Source organism: Hoplias malabaricus, chromosome X2, assembly GCF_029633855.1.
Source record: "Hoplias malabaricus isolate fHopMal1 chromosome X2, fHopMal1.hap1, whole genome shotgun sequence".
Lineage (NCBI taxonomy): Eukaryota > Metazoa > Chordata > Actinopteri > Characiformes > Erythrinidae > Hoplias > Hoplias malabaricus.
Window position 1 is genome coordinate 43,512,329 of NC_089819.1, and position 15,214 is coordinate 43,527,542.

Below are 15,214 nucleotides of genomic sequence, written 5' to 3' on the forward strand. Positions count from 1 at the left end.
TAAACAATCTAAAAATAAAACCATATATTCACCCTGTAACCTTAAATTAATCTTACAATAATGATAAATGGATAACTTACCGATCCAGAAGCTGGTTCAGTGTCCGTTAATCGTTATTCTGTCTGTGACCAGGAGGAATAAACTCTTCAAAGCCCAGTTTAAATTAATTCTGTTAAAAGTTTTGTTGAACATCGTCACCTAAAATGTTTAAAAACAAAAGAGCCTGGTTTTCAAACAGTGTTAGGAGAGACATTCCCAGGTTTTGGGGTGAGTAATTGACAAACCTTAACTATTACATGCGTATTAACGGTCATTTTCCTCAGCAATGCTAATTTACGTCCCGTTCAGCCGTGCTAAGGAACACGTAGCGATAGCTAATTTTCGGCTTCTGAGTTTCGGTTCCACCTAAAATGCCAGGCAGTTAACTTTAGCCATGTACAATGATATAAATGAGAAATAGAAGAGGAGCTGTCACACCATTTAAGCTAGAACTAAAAGAGCCATTAAAATGCCAAACTTAGAATCGTTTAGAGAAGCGAGACTAAGGTTTAGGTTCATTTTATAATTTTTTTTGTGCTACAATATTGATATTTCATCTTTTTCAGTATAATCAGTAACGTTAATGTAACGTTAACTTTAATGGGACGTTAATTCGCTCTCAGTGAAGCATGCCTTGCATTTATTGTTATTGTTCGTTTTCTGATGTAAAATTAAAAATGTATATTGTGGACAGCAGGTATTATAGCTAACGTAGCCACCACTACTGGCGTTAGTAATCTTGTCTTTTATCGCTCCTTACTCCCTGCAGGGTAGAGTGGGGTAAGACGATTTTTTATACATGTGCATATGTAATGTAAGGATCCTGAGAGATGAAATGACCGTTTGTTGATTTTATATAGGCTCTATTAAAGGATCAAATAGGTAGCAACATGAGAAATATTGTAACTATCCTCAGCCTTATTCATAATATGTTAGTTTGTGGCTATTCTTTTGGATATTTATTCTGTTTAACATGCATAATATGAATTAATGTTCCATCATAAAACCCATTTACTCTTATGTCAGTTTCTCAGGGTGGGGTTCTCTCTAGCTGGAGAACAGCAGATTACCTCTTCAGTGAAGACGCCTCCTGTCCCGATACAATAGAGTGAGTGTTATCAAACACATTTGATTTGTTTATTTATTTTTGTATGCTTTAAAAGTAAATTGTTCAGAGGTTTCATTGTCTATCCTGAAGGGACATGGTGAGAATTTATTTTTAGGAAAAAACTTGTGAGCACTACTTAGTATGTTGTGAGCACCACTTAGTAGGTTTTTCTGTTTCCAGAATGCCATGGTGCAGGTATGCTGTAGCTCAAATGGATATTGGTGAGCTTGTAGAGGTATACTTTCAGCTAGGTCTCAAATATAGAGACATAAAGGTTATTCCATGTTAGAAAATAAAGCTGTGGCATTCTGACAACAAGCCGCTAAACATTTAGCCTGATGATCTGTACTCTCCCAATATAACTCACACACAACTGAAAAGACTGAACGAAAATTTTGTAAAAGATAACCACTATATATATATATATATATATATATATATATATATATATATATATATATATATATATATTATGGCAAGCCAAACAGGAAATATTTAATGAATTTTGATATATATAGAATGAACTTTGATATATATAGAATGAACGCTGATATATATAGAATGAACTTTGATATATATAGAATGAAAGTTGATATATATAGAATGAACTTTGATATATATAGAATGAAAGTTGATATATATAGAATGAACTTTGATATATATAGAATGAACTTTGATATATATAGAATGAACTTTGATATATATAGAATGAAAGTTGATATATATAGAATGAACTTTGATATATATAGAATGAAAGTTGATATATATAGAATGAAAGCTGATATATATAGAATGAACTTTGATATATATATAGAATGAATGCTGATATATATAGAATGAAAGCTGATATATATAGAATGAACGCTGATATATATAGAATGAACGCTGATATATATAGAATGAAAGTTGATATATATAGAATGAACTTTGATATATATAGAATGAACGCTGATATATATAGAATGAAAGCTGATATATATAGAATGAACTTTGATATATATAGAATGAACTTTGATATATATAGAATGAACGCTGATATATATAGAATGAAAGTTGATATAAATAGAATGAACTTTGATATATATAGAATGAACGCTGATATATATAGAATGAAAGTTGATATATATAGAATGAACTTTGATATATATAGAATGAAAGTTGATATATATAGAATGAACTTTGATATATATAGAATGAACGCTGATATATATAGAATGAAAGCTGATATATATAGAATGAACTTTGATATATATATAGAATGAATGCTGATATATATAGAATGAAAGCTGATATATATAGAATGAACGCTGATATATATAGAATGAAAGCTGATATATATAGAATGAACTTTGATATATATAGAATGAACGCTGATATATATAGAATGAAAGTTGATATATATAGAATGAACTTTGATATATATAGAATGAACGCTGATATATATAGAATGAAAGCTGATATATATAGAATGAACTTTGATATATATAGAATGAACGCTGATATATATAGAATGAAAGTTGATATAAATAGAATGAACTTTGATATATATAGAATGAACGCTGATATATATAGAATGAACGCTGATATATATAGAATGAAAGTTGATATATATAGAATGAACTTTGATATATATAGAATGAACGCTGATATATATAGAATGAAAGCTGATATATATAGAATGAAAGTTGATATATATAGAATGAACTTTGATATATATAGAATGAACGCTGATATATATAGAATGAAAGCTGATATATATAGAATGAACGCTGATATATATAGAATGAACACTGTTATATATAGAATGAAAGTTGATATATATAGAATGAACTTTGGTATATATAGAATGAAAGTTGATTTATATAGAATGAACTTTGATATATATAGAATGAACGCTGATATATATAGAATGAACGCTGATATATATAGAATGAAAGCTGATATATATAGAATGAACACTGTTATATATAGAATGAAAGCTGACATACAGGGGTTGGACAATGAAACTAAAACACCTGGTTTTAGACAACAATAATGCATTAGTGTGGTGTAGGGCCTCCTTTTGTGGCCAATACAGCAGCAATTTGTCTTGAGAAAGTCCTGTACAGTGGTCAGATGGATTTTAAGCCATTCTTCTTGCAGGATAGTGGCCAGGTCACTACATGATGCTGGTGGAGGAAAACGTTTCCTGACTCGCTCCTCCAAAACACCCCAAAGTGTCTCAATAATATTTAGATCTGGTGACTGTGCAGGCTATGGGAGATGTTCAACTTCACTTTCGTGTTCATCAAACCAATCTTTCACCAGTCTTGCTGTGTGTATTCGTGCATTGTCGTCCTGATACACGGAATCGCCTTCAGGATACAATGTTTGAACCATTGAATGCACATGGTCCTCCGGAATGGTTCGGAAGTCCTTGGCCATGATCATTCTATATATATCAGCGTTCATTATATATCCCCCATACTCAAATAGCGGCCTCCTGGCCTTTTTAGGCCCATTGGTCATCTATTTCTGGCACGAGAGCTGTTTTGAAAAGTTTTTTTTTTTATTATGATTTTTTTTTTCAATCGCGCTGTCCGCTCTTATTTTGAAATCGCGCACCGCGAGGCTGGTGATTACCTCCATGGCAACAATAAACAGATAGCAGTAAAGCCTTCGGAAACGAGACAGTCAAAGTTCATTCTATATATATCAACTTTCATTCTATATATATCAGCTTTCATTCTATATATATCAAAGTTCATTCTATATATATCAACTTTCATTCTATATATATCAGCTTTCATTCTATATATATCAAAGTTCATTCTATATATATCAACTTTCATTCTATATATATCAGCTTTCATTCTATATATATCAAAGTTCATTCTATATATATCAACTTTCATTCTATATATATCAGCTTTCATTCTATATATATCAAAGTTCATTCTATATATATCAACTTTCATTCTATATATATCAACTTTCATTCTATATATATCAGCTTTCATTCTATATATATCAAAGTTCATTCTATATATATCAGCTTTCATTCTATATATATCAAAGTTCATTCTATATATATCAACTTTCATTCTATATATATCAGCTTTCATTCTATATATATCAAAGTTCATTCTATATATATCAACTTTCATTCTATATATATCAGCTTTCATTCTATATATATATCAGCTTTCATTCTATATATATATCAGCTTTCATTCTATATATATCAAAGTTCATTCTATATATATCAACTTTCATTCTATATATATCAGCTTTCATTCTATATATATATCAGCTTTCATTCTATATATATATCAGCTTTCATTCTATATATATCAAAGTTCATTCTATATATATCAACTTTCATTCTATATATATCAGCTTTCATTCTATATATATATCAGCTTTCATTCTATATATATATCAGCTTTCATTCTATATATATCAAAGTTCATTCTATATATATCAGCTTTCATTCTATATATATCAGCGTTCATTCTATATATATATCAGCTTTCATTCTATATATATATCAGCTTTCATTCTATATATATCAAAGTTCATTCTATATATATCAACTTTCATTCTATATATATCAGCGTTCATTCTATATATATCAGCATTCATTCTATATATATCAAAGTTCATTCTATATATATCAACTTTCATTCTATATATATCAAAGTTCATTCTATATATATCAACTTTCATTCTATATATATCAGCGTTCATTCTATATATATCAGCTTTCATTCTATATATATCAAAGTTCATTCTATATATATCAGCTTTCATTCTATATATATCAAAGTTCATTCTATATATATCAGCGTTCATTCTATATATATCAAAGTTCATTCTATATATATCAACTTTCATTCTATATATATCAGCGTTCATTCTATATATATCAGCATTCATTCTATATATATCAAAGTTCATTCTATATATATCAGCTTTCATTCTATATATATCAAAGTTCATTCTATATATATCAGCGTTCATTCTATATATATCAAAGTTCATTCTATATATATCAACTTTCATTCTATATATATCAAAGTTCATTCTATATATATCAGCGTTCATTCTATATATATCAACTTTTATTCTATATATATCAAAGTTCATTCTATATATATCAGCGTTCATTCTATATATATCAAAGTTCATTCTATATATATCAACTTTCATTCTATATATATCAAAGTTCATTCTATATATATCAACTTTCATTCTATATATATCAAAGTTCATTCTATATATATCAGCGTTCATTCTATATATATCAAAGTTCATTCTATATATATCAACTTTCATTCTATATATATCAAAGTTCATTCTATATATATCAGCGTTCATTCTATATATATCAAAGTTCATTCTATATATATCAACTTTCATTCTATATATATCAAAGTTCATTCTATATATATCAACTTTCATTCTATATATATCAAAGTTCATTCTATATATATCAGCGTTCATTCTATATATATCAGCGTTCATTCTATATATATCAAAGTTCATTGAATATTTCCTGTTTGGCTTGCCATAATATATATATATATATATATATATATATATATATATATATATGGTGTAGCCAACAATATCATTTGCATGTGTACTCTGTTGTCTATTAATTGTGAGAGTGTTTAATTTCAATGTATTGTATTTTTAAAAATCTGTCTGCAGAAATAACCTAACATTGTCATCTTTAATTCATTGAATATCTGTTTCTACAATGCGACGTGACTCCAAAAAATTAAATAGGTCTTTGTCCATAATGGAGGAGTTACAACACATCCTCTCCTTTCCTGCCATGTTGCCAAACAGAGAAGCAATGTGGTGCTCACGAGATTATTCTTTAAAAGAAATTCTCACCATGTCCCTTCAGGGGCTCCGTAATAACCTGGTATGGAGGTGTCAGAATACAATTTTAGTAGGCAAAAAGATTTTCAGCAGTGTATATTCTGACATGCACAGGCCTATAGTTTCACTTATGGACGGACTGAACTGTTTTGGATATTGGGTAGGTCTTCCTGTTTATTCTGTTTGTTTGTTTGTTCTTTTTTTCAGGATACACACTAGTGATGAATATGCAATGGACAGAGCAACAGTGTTTCATAGTGCCTATCTCTCAATTTGCCAACTACGGCAAAGTGCCAAGTCTGTGCCCCTTGGTCACTATCTGCTACCTCCTGTTTCTGTACAGAGACGTGAGCTATGTCTGTTATGAGAGATCTCCCATATGTGATTTCATGCATGATTTATACATATAAAATATAAGTAATGAGACTAACAGATGTACTCGACTGACAAATATACATATATATATATTTTTAATTAGAAGTAAGATCCATGATCGGAAGATTCATCTGGGAGCAAGATGGAATGTTGGAAGAGGCTGTAATTAATTAATAACATTTATTATAAATTTTTATATACAGTACTGTGCAGAAGTCTTAGGCACCTAAGATATATATTATATATTACTATATATATTTAAATGAATGCCTTTATAAAGCGTGGTGCTTGTATAAAATTATATACACTCACAGTAAATACAAAAATATAATAATTTAAATAAATAAGAAATATAGGATAATAGGTAGTAGGTGTAAGTGAGTTTGAAGAACAATGTTTTGTTCAAATTCTCCTTGATTGTATGAATTGTATGAATGAGTTAAATCAACAGCACACATCATTCATTCATTCATTATCTGTAACTGCTTATCCAGTCGTCGTGTGTCCGGAGCCCATCTGGAATCATTGGGCGCAAGGCAGGAATACACCCTGGAGGGGGCGCCAGTCCTTCACAGGGCAACACACACACACTCAGACATTCGCTCACACACTCACACCTACACTTTTGAGCAGCCAATCAACTTACCAACGTGTGTTTTTGGGACTGTGGGAGGAAAACGGAGCACCCGGAGGAAACCCATGCGGACACAGGGAGAACACACCAACTCCTCACAGACAGTCACCCGGAGCGGGACTTGAACCCACAACCTCCAGGTCCCTGGAGCTGCGTGACTGCGACACTACCTGCTTATTAACCCGTAAAACTAGGTATTGAATGATAACCTCAGATAATATGGACTGCCACGAGGAGAGATTTGGAAAAATTTAAACCAACACATTCACAAACAGAATATCACACTTACTGGAATAATGTTATTTAGTTTTAATCTAATGTTGGGTGGGCTTATTAAATATCAATCTCTGGTGCCTAAAACGTTTGTACAGTACAATATATATATATGTGTGTTTCCCATTCATATATGATATTTTGTTTATTCAAGCTGAGAAATGGTTATGAAAAAACAGAACAAACTGGAAATGTCCACACTGAAGATGATATAGGTCCAAAAGAGGAGGGAAATAAAAGGTGTGTAGCATTTTGTGCCCTTATGAGGCAATATTTATCATCTGTTGCTAATTCAATACAGGTACACAATGCTATACATATTAATTCATATTGTTAAGTAGAATTGGCATTATTTTCATTATATGGCTTGCAATTTGTGTAAAACTGGACAGAATTTGGGCATATTTGTAAAAATATGTGAGCATGGGGTGTGAGAAAAGAAATTGGTAGTGTATAAAATGGAGGGATTCGAATCTCAGCAGAGGAGTGCTGACAGCCTTCTGTTCAGCCTAATGGTTCACAGACACCAAGTGAAGCAGGCCGTGGTCCATTTATTTTAATGAGGGCTGAAAATACTGGCTCACTTTGCTCACCAAACCCTTGCGAACACCACTGTAGTAAACAGCACTAAATAGATGTAGTTTTACTACATGACCTTTGGGTAAAACATTACTGTATGGTGCTGTTCTTAAGGCTAAATGACACCTAGATAAAGCTTTTATGACAACTGACATAAGCATACATAAAAATTTATTGACGCTTATTCCAAAAGGCAGCAATTGTCATAAAGGCAGCGTTTTGTCAACTTTGATGTCAAGTTGGAATAACAGCTATGCCAAGTGACATAGATATCTAGTGAAATTAGGGTGTGTCATAACATTTTTGGAGTGACATGACATACTACATTATGACAACAGATGCTGTAGCTCTTTTTTCTTTATGACCATTGCTGTCTTTTGGAATAAGCATTTATAAATGTTTATGTATGCTTATGTCATTTGACAAAAAGGCTTCATGTAGTTGTCATGTAACCTTAAGAACAGCACCATACAGTAAAGTGTTACCAACTTTGTTTCTACTATGTCAAATTTTATTTTAAAAAAATCAGTTGTAAAAGTCTATTTTGTTCTTTGGTTTTCACATTGATCGATCATTTATTGATAAACAAGCTGTTCTGCCTTATCCAAAAGCAAAATTTACACAATTGTGTAAGGAAAACTCTTAATAGAGGAGTAAACTAAACTTTGTTATAGTTCATATTTGGTGGACCATAGCACTGCAGACTTTAACGTTTTGCCACATTACGACACCAGATTGAACCCAGAAGACACTTTATCACAGTATGTTCTATTTAGCCATATAAACAAAAGTCTGTAACAATACTTGTGCAGAAGTAAGTTCTCTGTGGAGGATTACTTCAAGAAATAATAAAAAAAACATGCCCAAACTTTGACATAGACATTGCCTCCCATAATGTTTAAGACAAAGAATATTTTTCCTTAATATGCCTATCTGCCCACATTTAAAAAACTTTAAATAAATCCAGTCAGACCTGATTTTAATTCACATTCCAGACTTTAAGGGTATTTGCAAACATTTTATTTGACCGATCTTGACAAAAAATAGATTCCACTGATGACATCATGATTGAAGGGCAAGCCTATAATGCAGCCATCTTCAGCTCTTGCTGGTTTCAGGGCCTTGTTCCTGTAAGTTTTCTGTTTTCTGTTCAGCATAAAAAACATATGCTCAATTGGTCTTTGATGGAGCACCACTGCTGCATTTACTGAAACTTTTTTAAAATTTTATATAACATTACAGTTATATAGCGCCTTTCTAGAACAGTATTAAAGTCTGAAATGTGTACTTTAATAATGTGGAGACCATTGTAACATGTTCTTGTGTCTCTTAGTCTGGAAAACTGCAGGAAAACCTCATCAAGAGACAAGACTGTCTGCTGTGATGTGCAGCTCTATCCTGTAAACAACATGGTTTCGGGTATGTAATTAGCACTCTGTTCATCAAATGAAAAAGTAACTTTAATAGGAACAGATCATTTAGAGTTGTACCAAATGCTTTAAAGTGACATGTCTAAAATTAGTCACCTCTGCTGCAGATTTTTAGACTTGGATTAAAGTTGTTGTGTTTATTAAGTTTTTATGCCATTAGGGAATTAGTAGTGCAGTCTTATTTTACAACCCTACTATTGAATTACTAGTCTAATCTAGTGAAATGAAAATGGTAAACTGGCCCAATAACTATTTTAAAAGTATTTTTGTTCTATTTCACTGATTGTTTGAGGGCACAACTGGACTGCCTTAGAAAGAGAACCTTGCACATGCTGTTCATGGTTGGCTCTCTTCCAGGATATGCTCATATTGACCAACTAAAGAAGTATTCAGGAGAACTGCATGACTTTCTTCCTTCCCACAGTGGCTTTTCCATCTCCAGTACACACAGTAGGAGGCACCCTTATCAACACAAGCTGGGGCAAACGTAATCTATATTATTTAGATATCTAAAAGAAAATGTAAGGCATTTCACAGCCAGAAGGTGTTATACTTAATTTCATGTTACATCAGTATTACTTAAGCACAACATAACTCTCACATAAATGTAAGAGTTAATTTCATACATAACCGGATGCATCTGAATATACGAATTTTGCCAACAAGCCTTTATCTAGACATCTGCTTTAAGCTACAATTGACAGCTGGAGCTGAAGTTCTGAAGTTGCAACTTTATTCTAATTCTTACATAAAGAGGCATAGCAACTCAAAATAGACCATTTTTAAAATTGTGCAATAAAATGTGAAGAACTATATATTTGTGATATTTGTGTATTTATATACAACACGTTCATTAAATTAAAAACTTCAGTCTGTCTGGTTTGTGATGACTGATTCATCTGTATAAAAAATTGCACAAGCCACAAGTTTTAAAAAGGATTATCTGTTTTAATATTATATAATCAAACTTTTAATGTACTGGGGTTTAAAGATTAATTTATCTACACAATATAATGGAAGAAAGTACTCAGTTTAAATTAGTGCCACCCAACATACCACATAATCACAATGAAGAAATCCATTTTATTATTATTCAAGTTGAAAAGTGCTTTCAAAACCTACAACTATAGAATAAAAGCAGCAAATATTTTAAGTATGATTTTAAACAAAACATACACCCTTAAAATTAATTTCAAGGAAACACTATAGTAATAAAAAAGGCTGCTGAATTTTGATCGTTGTAATGATGGTTTAGTTGTACACCAATTTTATGGTGACCAAGTCTTTTTTAGATGCACCAATTACTCAGACTAAGAAGACCATATTTAATGTATTGTTTTCTGAAATTTGCTTTAAAAACATTGTAAAATAAAGGAATTAGAAGCATTAGAAATAAAGACAGAGAATGCATTTTGACAAAGTAAAAGTTCTACCCACCAGGGATTATTTGTTTATAGGGGCAGCTTCTAAAATGGCAACAACAGTGTTTTTTCCCCCTTTTCCAAACCAGACCAAAAGAAAAAAAAATTAATTATATATATTGTGTCCAACTCTTCAGAATGATGAAACTGGAGTTCTGTTCATGAGACCATTCTTGATCATGATATCTCTAGTAATCTCTTCTTGTGCTGTATGCTTTGCGATCCACATGGTGATCAATATGAGATTCCTACAGTCTGCGTGATGTTATTGGATGTGAGGTCGTGGTTTCAAAATAAGTTTCCCCGTCTAAAAGCACAAAACATCTATCTTTACAACGAAGAGACTGAGCACTGAAGCATACGCAATGCAGTTTTAACACAGCCCAAGGTACAGAGCATCTAAATGTATAAAGGTGATACAGCAAAATCAATCATGTCACTAAATAAAATATAAAATGAGTATAAAATACTGTAATGCATTCAAAAATTTGCAAACATAATTATGGAAAAATTGGATAAATTTTAAAATAAAACTACAAGAAAAAAAAAAAAAAAAATATATATATATATATATATATATATATATATATATATATATATATATATATATATATATATATATATATATATATTGGAATATTGGAATATTGGAAGCCCCATTCCAAGTATGTAATTCAAACCAAAACCAATTAAAATTTACAATGAATTTTCTTTTGATCAATTGGTTTCTTCTGGCTGGAAAAGACTAATGATAAGGAATTGGGTTACAGATGTAAATGAATAAAATCAATTACTGCTATCAACATGTCCAAATTTATTTGTAACCTTTGTCAGTAATCAATGGCAAAACTTTGATTAGTCATCACAGTAATCAAACTGTTCATAAAGTTGCTAACAAGCTTTCTGCATGTAGCCACTGGGATTTTTGACCATTCCACTTTTGCATGATCCATAGCTCTTTGAGGTTGGAAGGCTTCCATGTCATCAACCTGTTCTTTAGTTTCCTCCACAGATTCTTGAAGGGATTCAGCAACTCTGGCTGGGCCACTCCAAAATGCTGATTATGGGTTAACCATTTATTGGTTTTATCGTTTTTTTCAAAAACCATGTAACAGTTCCAAGGGAAATGATAAAAATTGGACAATTAATAATTTTGGCTCACCCTGGTTTCCCATTTATATCATATTTATTTTATTTTAAAATCATTAATTTATTCATTATCTGTAACCTCTTATCCAGTTCAGGGTCACGGTGGGTCCAGAGCCTACCTGGAATCATAGGGCGCAAGGCAGGAATACACCCTGGAGGGGGCTATTTTAAAATCAGATTTCTTTAATTTTTTCAGTTGAGAATCCAGCTGATAAACAGAAAAGCTTTTATTTCAGCTTTGTTTCTCATATTTTAACACATATGTCCAAATAATTTTGGAAGCCACAGTATTCTTAAACATTTTAAATGTTAAAAACCTCTGCCCAAGATTAAATATAAATATGGGATTGCAAAACTCACATCATCACAGGACATATTGTATTCTGCGAGCACTGTCCGGCAGCGTGCAGCTATACTGAAACAGAGTTAAAGAAAAGTGCTATTCCTGGAGAAGGCTGAAATACGTATTTATAAGATCTATAATCAGTCAGTCAATCCATGTCTAGGCTAAACCATTTCAAATCATGGTTCTAAAAAAAAAAACAAGCATTTTAATACCCTAAATTGTATCATCAAAATATCAAATCTGTATTGGCATTCATTTTCATATTAGTCAGTTACTAATAATGACTGCTATTTTATACATTTATTATATTATGTGTCATTCTGCTGATACTGTCAGGTCAAACTGAAATCAAACAGTTTTGTCTTGAAATATTAATGCTGAAAGCATGAGGTCACATGAAAAAGGATACATTGATGGCGCAACAACACGCTTGTGTATTCCGGCAAAGAACAGACCAATGAGAGTGACACAGCTGATGGTGAAAAATGGATGGTTCCATAAAGATGAAAAGAAAGATACCTGTAGAGGGGGGAGAAAGAAAAAGAAAAAACAAACAAACTTAATTCTGAGAGGACAAATGGCACAGCAGGCCAAAAGATCAATATCAAATAACTGTGCCTTACCTTCTGTGTGTCTGGGTCTATTAACCAGTTCCATGCTCCAGTTGCTGTGCAAACTGATACTACAATCAAAATCACTAGAAAAAAAAAAAACAGGGTATATGCAGAGATGAAATTAACAGTGTTAAAGATGTATGTCATACTGTAAGGCCAATGGAAAATTTTTGTTAAACTTTATGTAAATGCATGGCTATTTTTTTTTTTTTTTTACCTAGGTCTCTTTTTATGACAACACAAAAGTATTATACATTCTACACTGTAACTTCCCTCCATCTGTTGAAGGCTGTCTAGTCACTAGTCTTGGGGAAAAAAATATAACTTACTTCGCCACCGGCCTGTGGCTGGCTGCAGACAGGACACATACTCAGTCAACCTCCTCTCAAAGGCCTTTAAATCTATATTGAAAACAGGAGAATATGAAGTTATGTTGGCAGGGTTAAACAACAGGGTGAAATGCTTATATGCACAGATGACAGTTGGGTAGGGGCAAGGCATGGAATTTGCCCCATAAAGTCACCAAGTCACCTCTTAATTGTTAATAGGAATATTAATAGCAAAAATATTAATAGGAATATTCATAACTACTGATTTTTAAAAATAATAATAAACATGACTTTGACAGTTTGACTCAATGTAATGTTTCAACTGTCAGTTTTACAAGTCTTTCTGGCTACATTAATACAGGTGGCACATAGTATTTTCATCCCATAGGGTTTTTCATGTGGCCTGTATATAACATTCGTCTGAAAATTAGTCACTCTCCAGGACTGACAATAATTTGTTTAAACTGCATGATTTAAAATTTTTTTTTAAAAAATAAGACATTAAAATATATTCTATATTGAACAGTAAACCATGTATTGTTGGTTAAGTTCTACATAGAAATGAAAACAACCAGTAGGAAGAATTACATTTGCAGAATAATTAATTTAATAATATTACAGAGAATAATTCTCAGGAAGAAAACACTAGACAATAAACAAATATGATTAATACTGAAGGTTTAACCCTCATTTAAAATTACTTAACATTCAAATGAGGTAAATTTGCCAATATTTGTAGAAGAATTAATCTAAAACCAAGTTATTTAACCCTCCCTTATCCCCCTGGTACTGAATGCAGCTGTACTGAGGAGGACAAGATTAAATTGCATCTGCATCATTATGACTCTATCTCACATTATGACATATCTCACCTGTGCAAAGTATTGCTATTTTCTAGATCAGTTCTAGCTCCTTTCTCCTTGTTCTCCAATGTTTAGAACCCCACAGTAGAACCACAGAGCAAGTAGCTATTATTTTGATGGTGGATCATTCTCAGCACTACAGTGGTACTGTCGTGTTGTGTTAGTTTGTTGCTGTACTGGTACAAATGGATCAGACACAGCAGTGCTGCTGGAGTTCTACAACCCCTCAATTTCACTATTGGACTGACAATAGTTCACCAAATAACAGTGATAAAAGACTACAGGACGGCCAATACAAACTACATACTTTTGCTTTACACTTATAATCTGGACCAACATATTGTGTCTGTCTAATTAAATAAAATACAATGGAATGTGAGTTTGGAATAAATGTGCATGACATTTTTGGCCAAGTAGTTAATGTCCAGAAAACCAACACTTGATAAGTTTAAGACTTGATTCTGAATCCAGTAAACACAACAATGATTCATAAACTCATACAGTACTTCAGCACACAGCTAGAAAAACTCTGTTATGGTTGTGATATGACAGACTGTAATCAGGAGAGGTAACACGTTATGAAACAGGTTGTACTTTTAGGGATATGCCTTCAGCAGCTAAACTAAAATACCTCCCACTCTGTTTAATACAGCACCATCAAGTACAGATCATCAGATATTGAATTAACGTTAGCTTGTAGCTAACTGCTGGATTGAAAGCTTAGCTTTCAGATAGCTAAACATCCCCTAAACATCAGTTTTTTCTCAACACAGACACTGATATATCTGTATGGTAACCCGCAATTAGATAAACAAGTAAACGACGAGCCAAAATAACGTTAATGTTCGTGAATACCTTCTGCTTGTTCTAGTGAATTCATCTCCTCTGCGCAGGCCGCACCGACACCGCTGTGGGAGCTCCGCTCTCATTGGCTGAGAGGTCGCTACGTCACACTTTAAAGCGCTATTACCGCTACTACGGCTCCACATTGGAACCGGTCCCAATTCACTCCCACCTCCCTACATAGTGCACTGCGTACGCATCGTTTGTCAAATCGTTATTAAATCTTATATGTGAATTTTCTTAATCCATAGGCTTGTAACCTGCTTTGGCATACCGATTTAGCCTAGTTTTGTGTGGTGCAAATGTAGCCATTTTATATAGTCTACAATTCTTAATGCG

General features: G+C 32.2%; 2 protein-coding genes across 2 annotated transcripts; one reads left to right on the plus strand and one right to left on the minus strand.

The window, feature by feature from the left end:
* Nucleotides 1–126: 126 nt before the first annotated feature.
* Nucleotides 127–10,081, plus strand: LOC136677490 (telomere repeats-binding bouquet formation protein 2-like). The gene is made up of 7 exons (XM_066655052.1): nt 127–267; nt 1,066–1,147; nt 6,227–6,366; nt 6,498–6,556; nt 7,456–7,541; nt 9,214–9,299; nt 9,668–10,081. The coding sequence occupies exons 1-7, from the start codon at nt 204–206 to the stop codon at nt 9,799–9,801; spliced, it is 651 nt and encodes a 216-aa protein (XP_066511149.1). The 5' UTR covers nt 127–203; the 3' UTR covers nt 9,802–10,081.
* Nucleotides 10,082–10,266: 185 nt separating this feature from the next.
* LOC136677091 (nuclear envelope phosphatase-regulatory subunit 1) lies at nt 10,267–14,954 on the minus strand. The gene is made up of 6 exons (XM_066654496.1): nt 14,888–14,954; nt 13,170–13,241; nt 12,850–12,923; nt 12,636–12,745; nt 12,241–12,295; nt 10,267–11,038 (listed from the first exon to the last, which is right to left on the minus strand). Exons 1-6 carry the CDS (start codon nt 14,910–14,912, stop codon nt 10,997–10,999), a joined length of 378 nt encoding a protein of 125 aa, XP_066510593.1. The 5' UTR covers nt 14,913–14,954; the 3' UTR covers nt 10,267–10,996.
* Between the last annotated feature and the right edge of the window lie 260 nt (nt 14,955–15,214).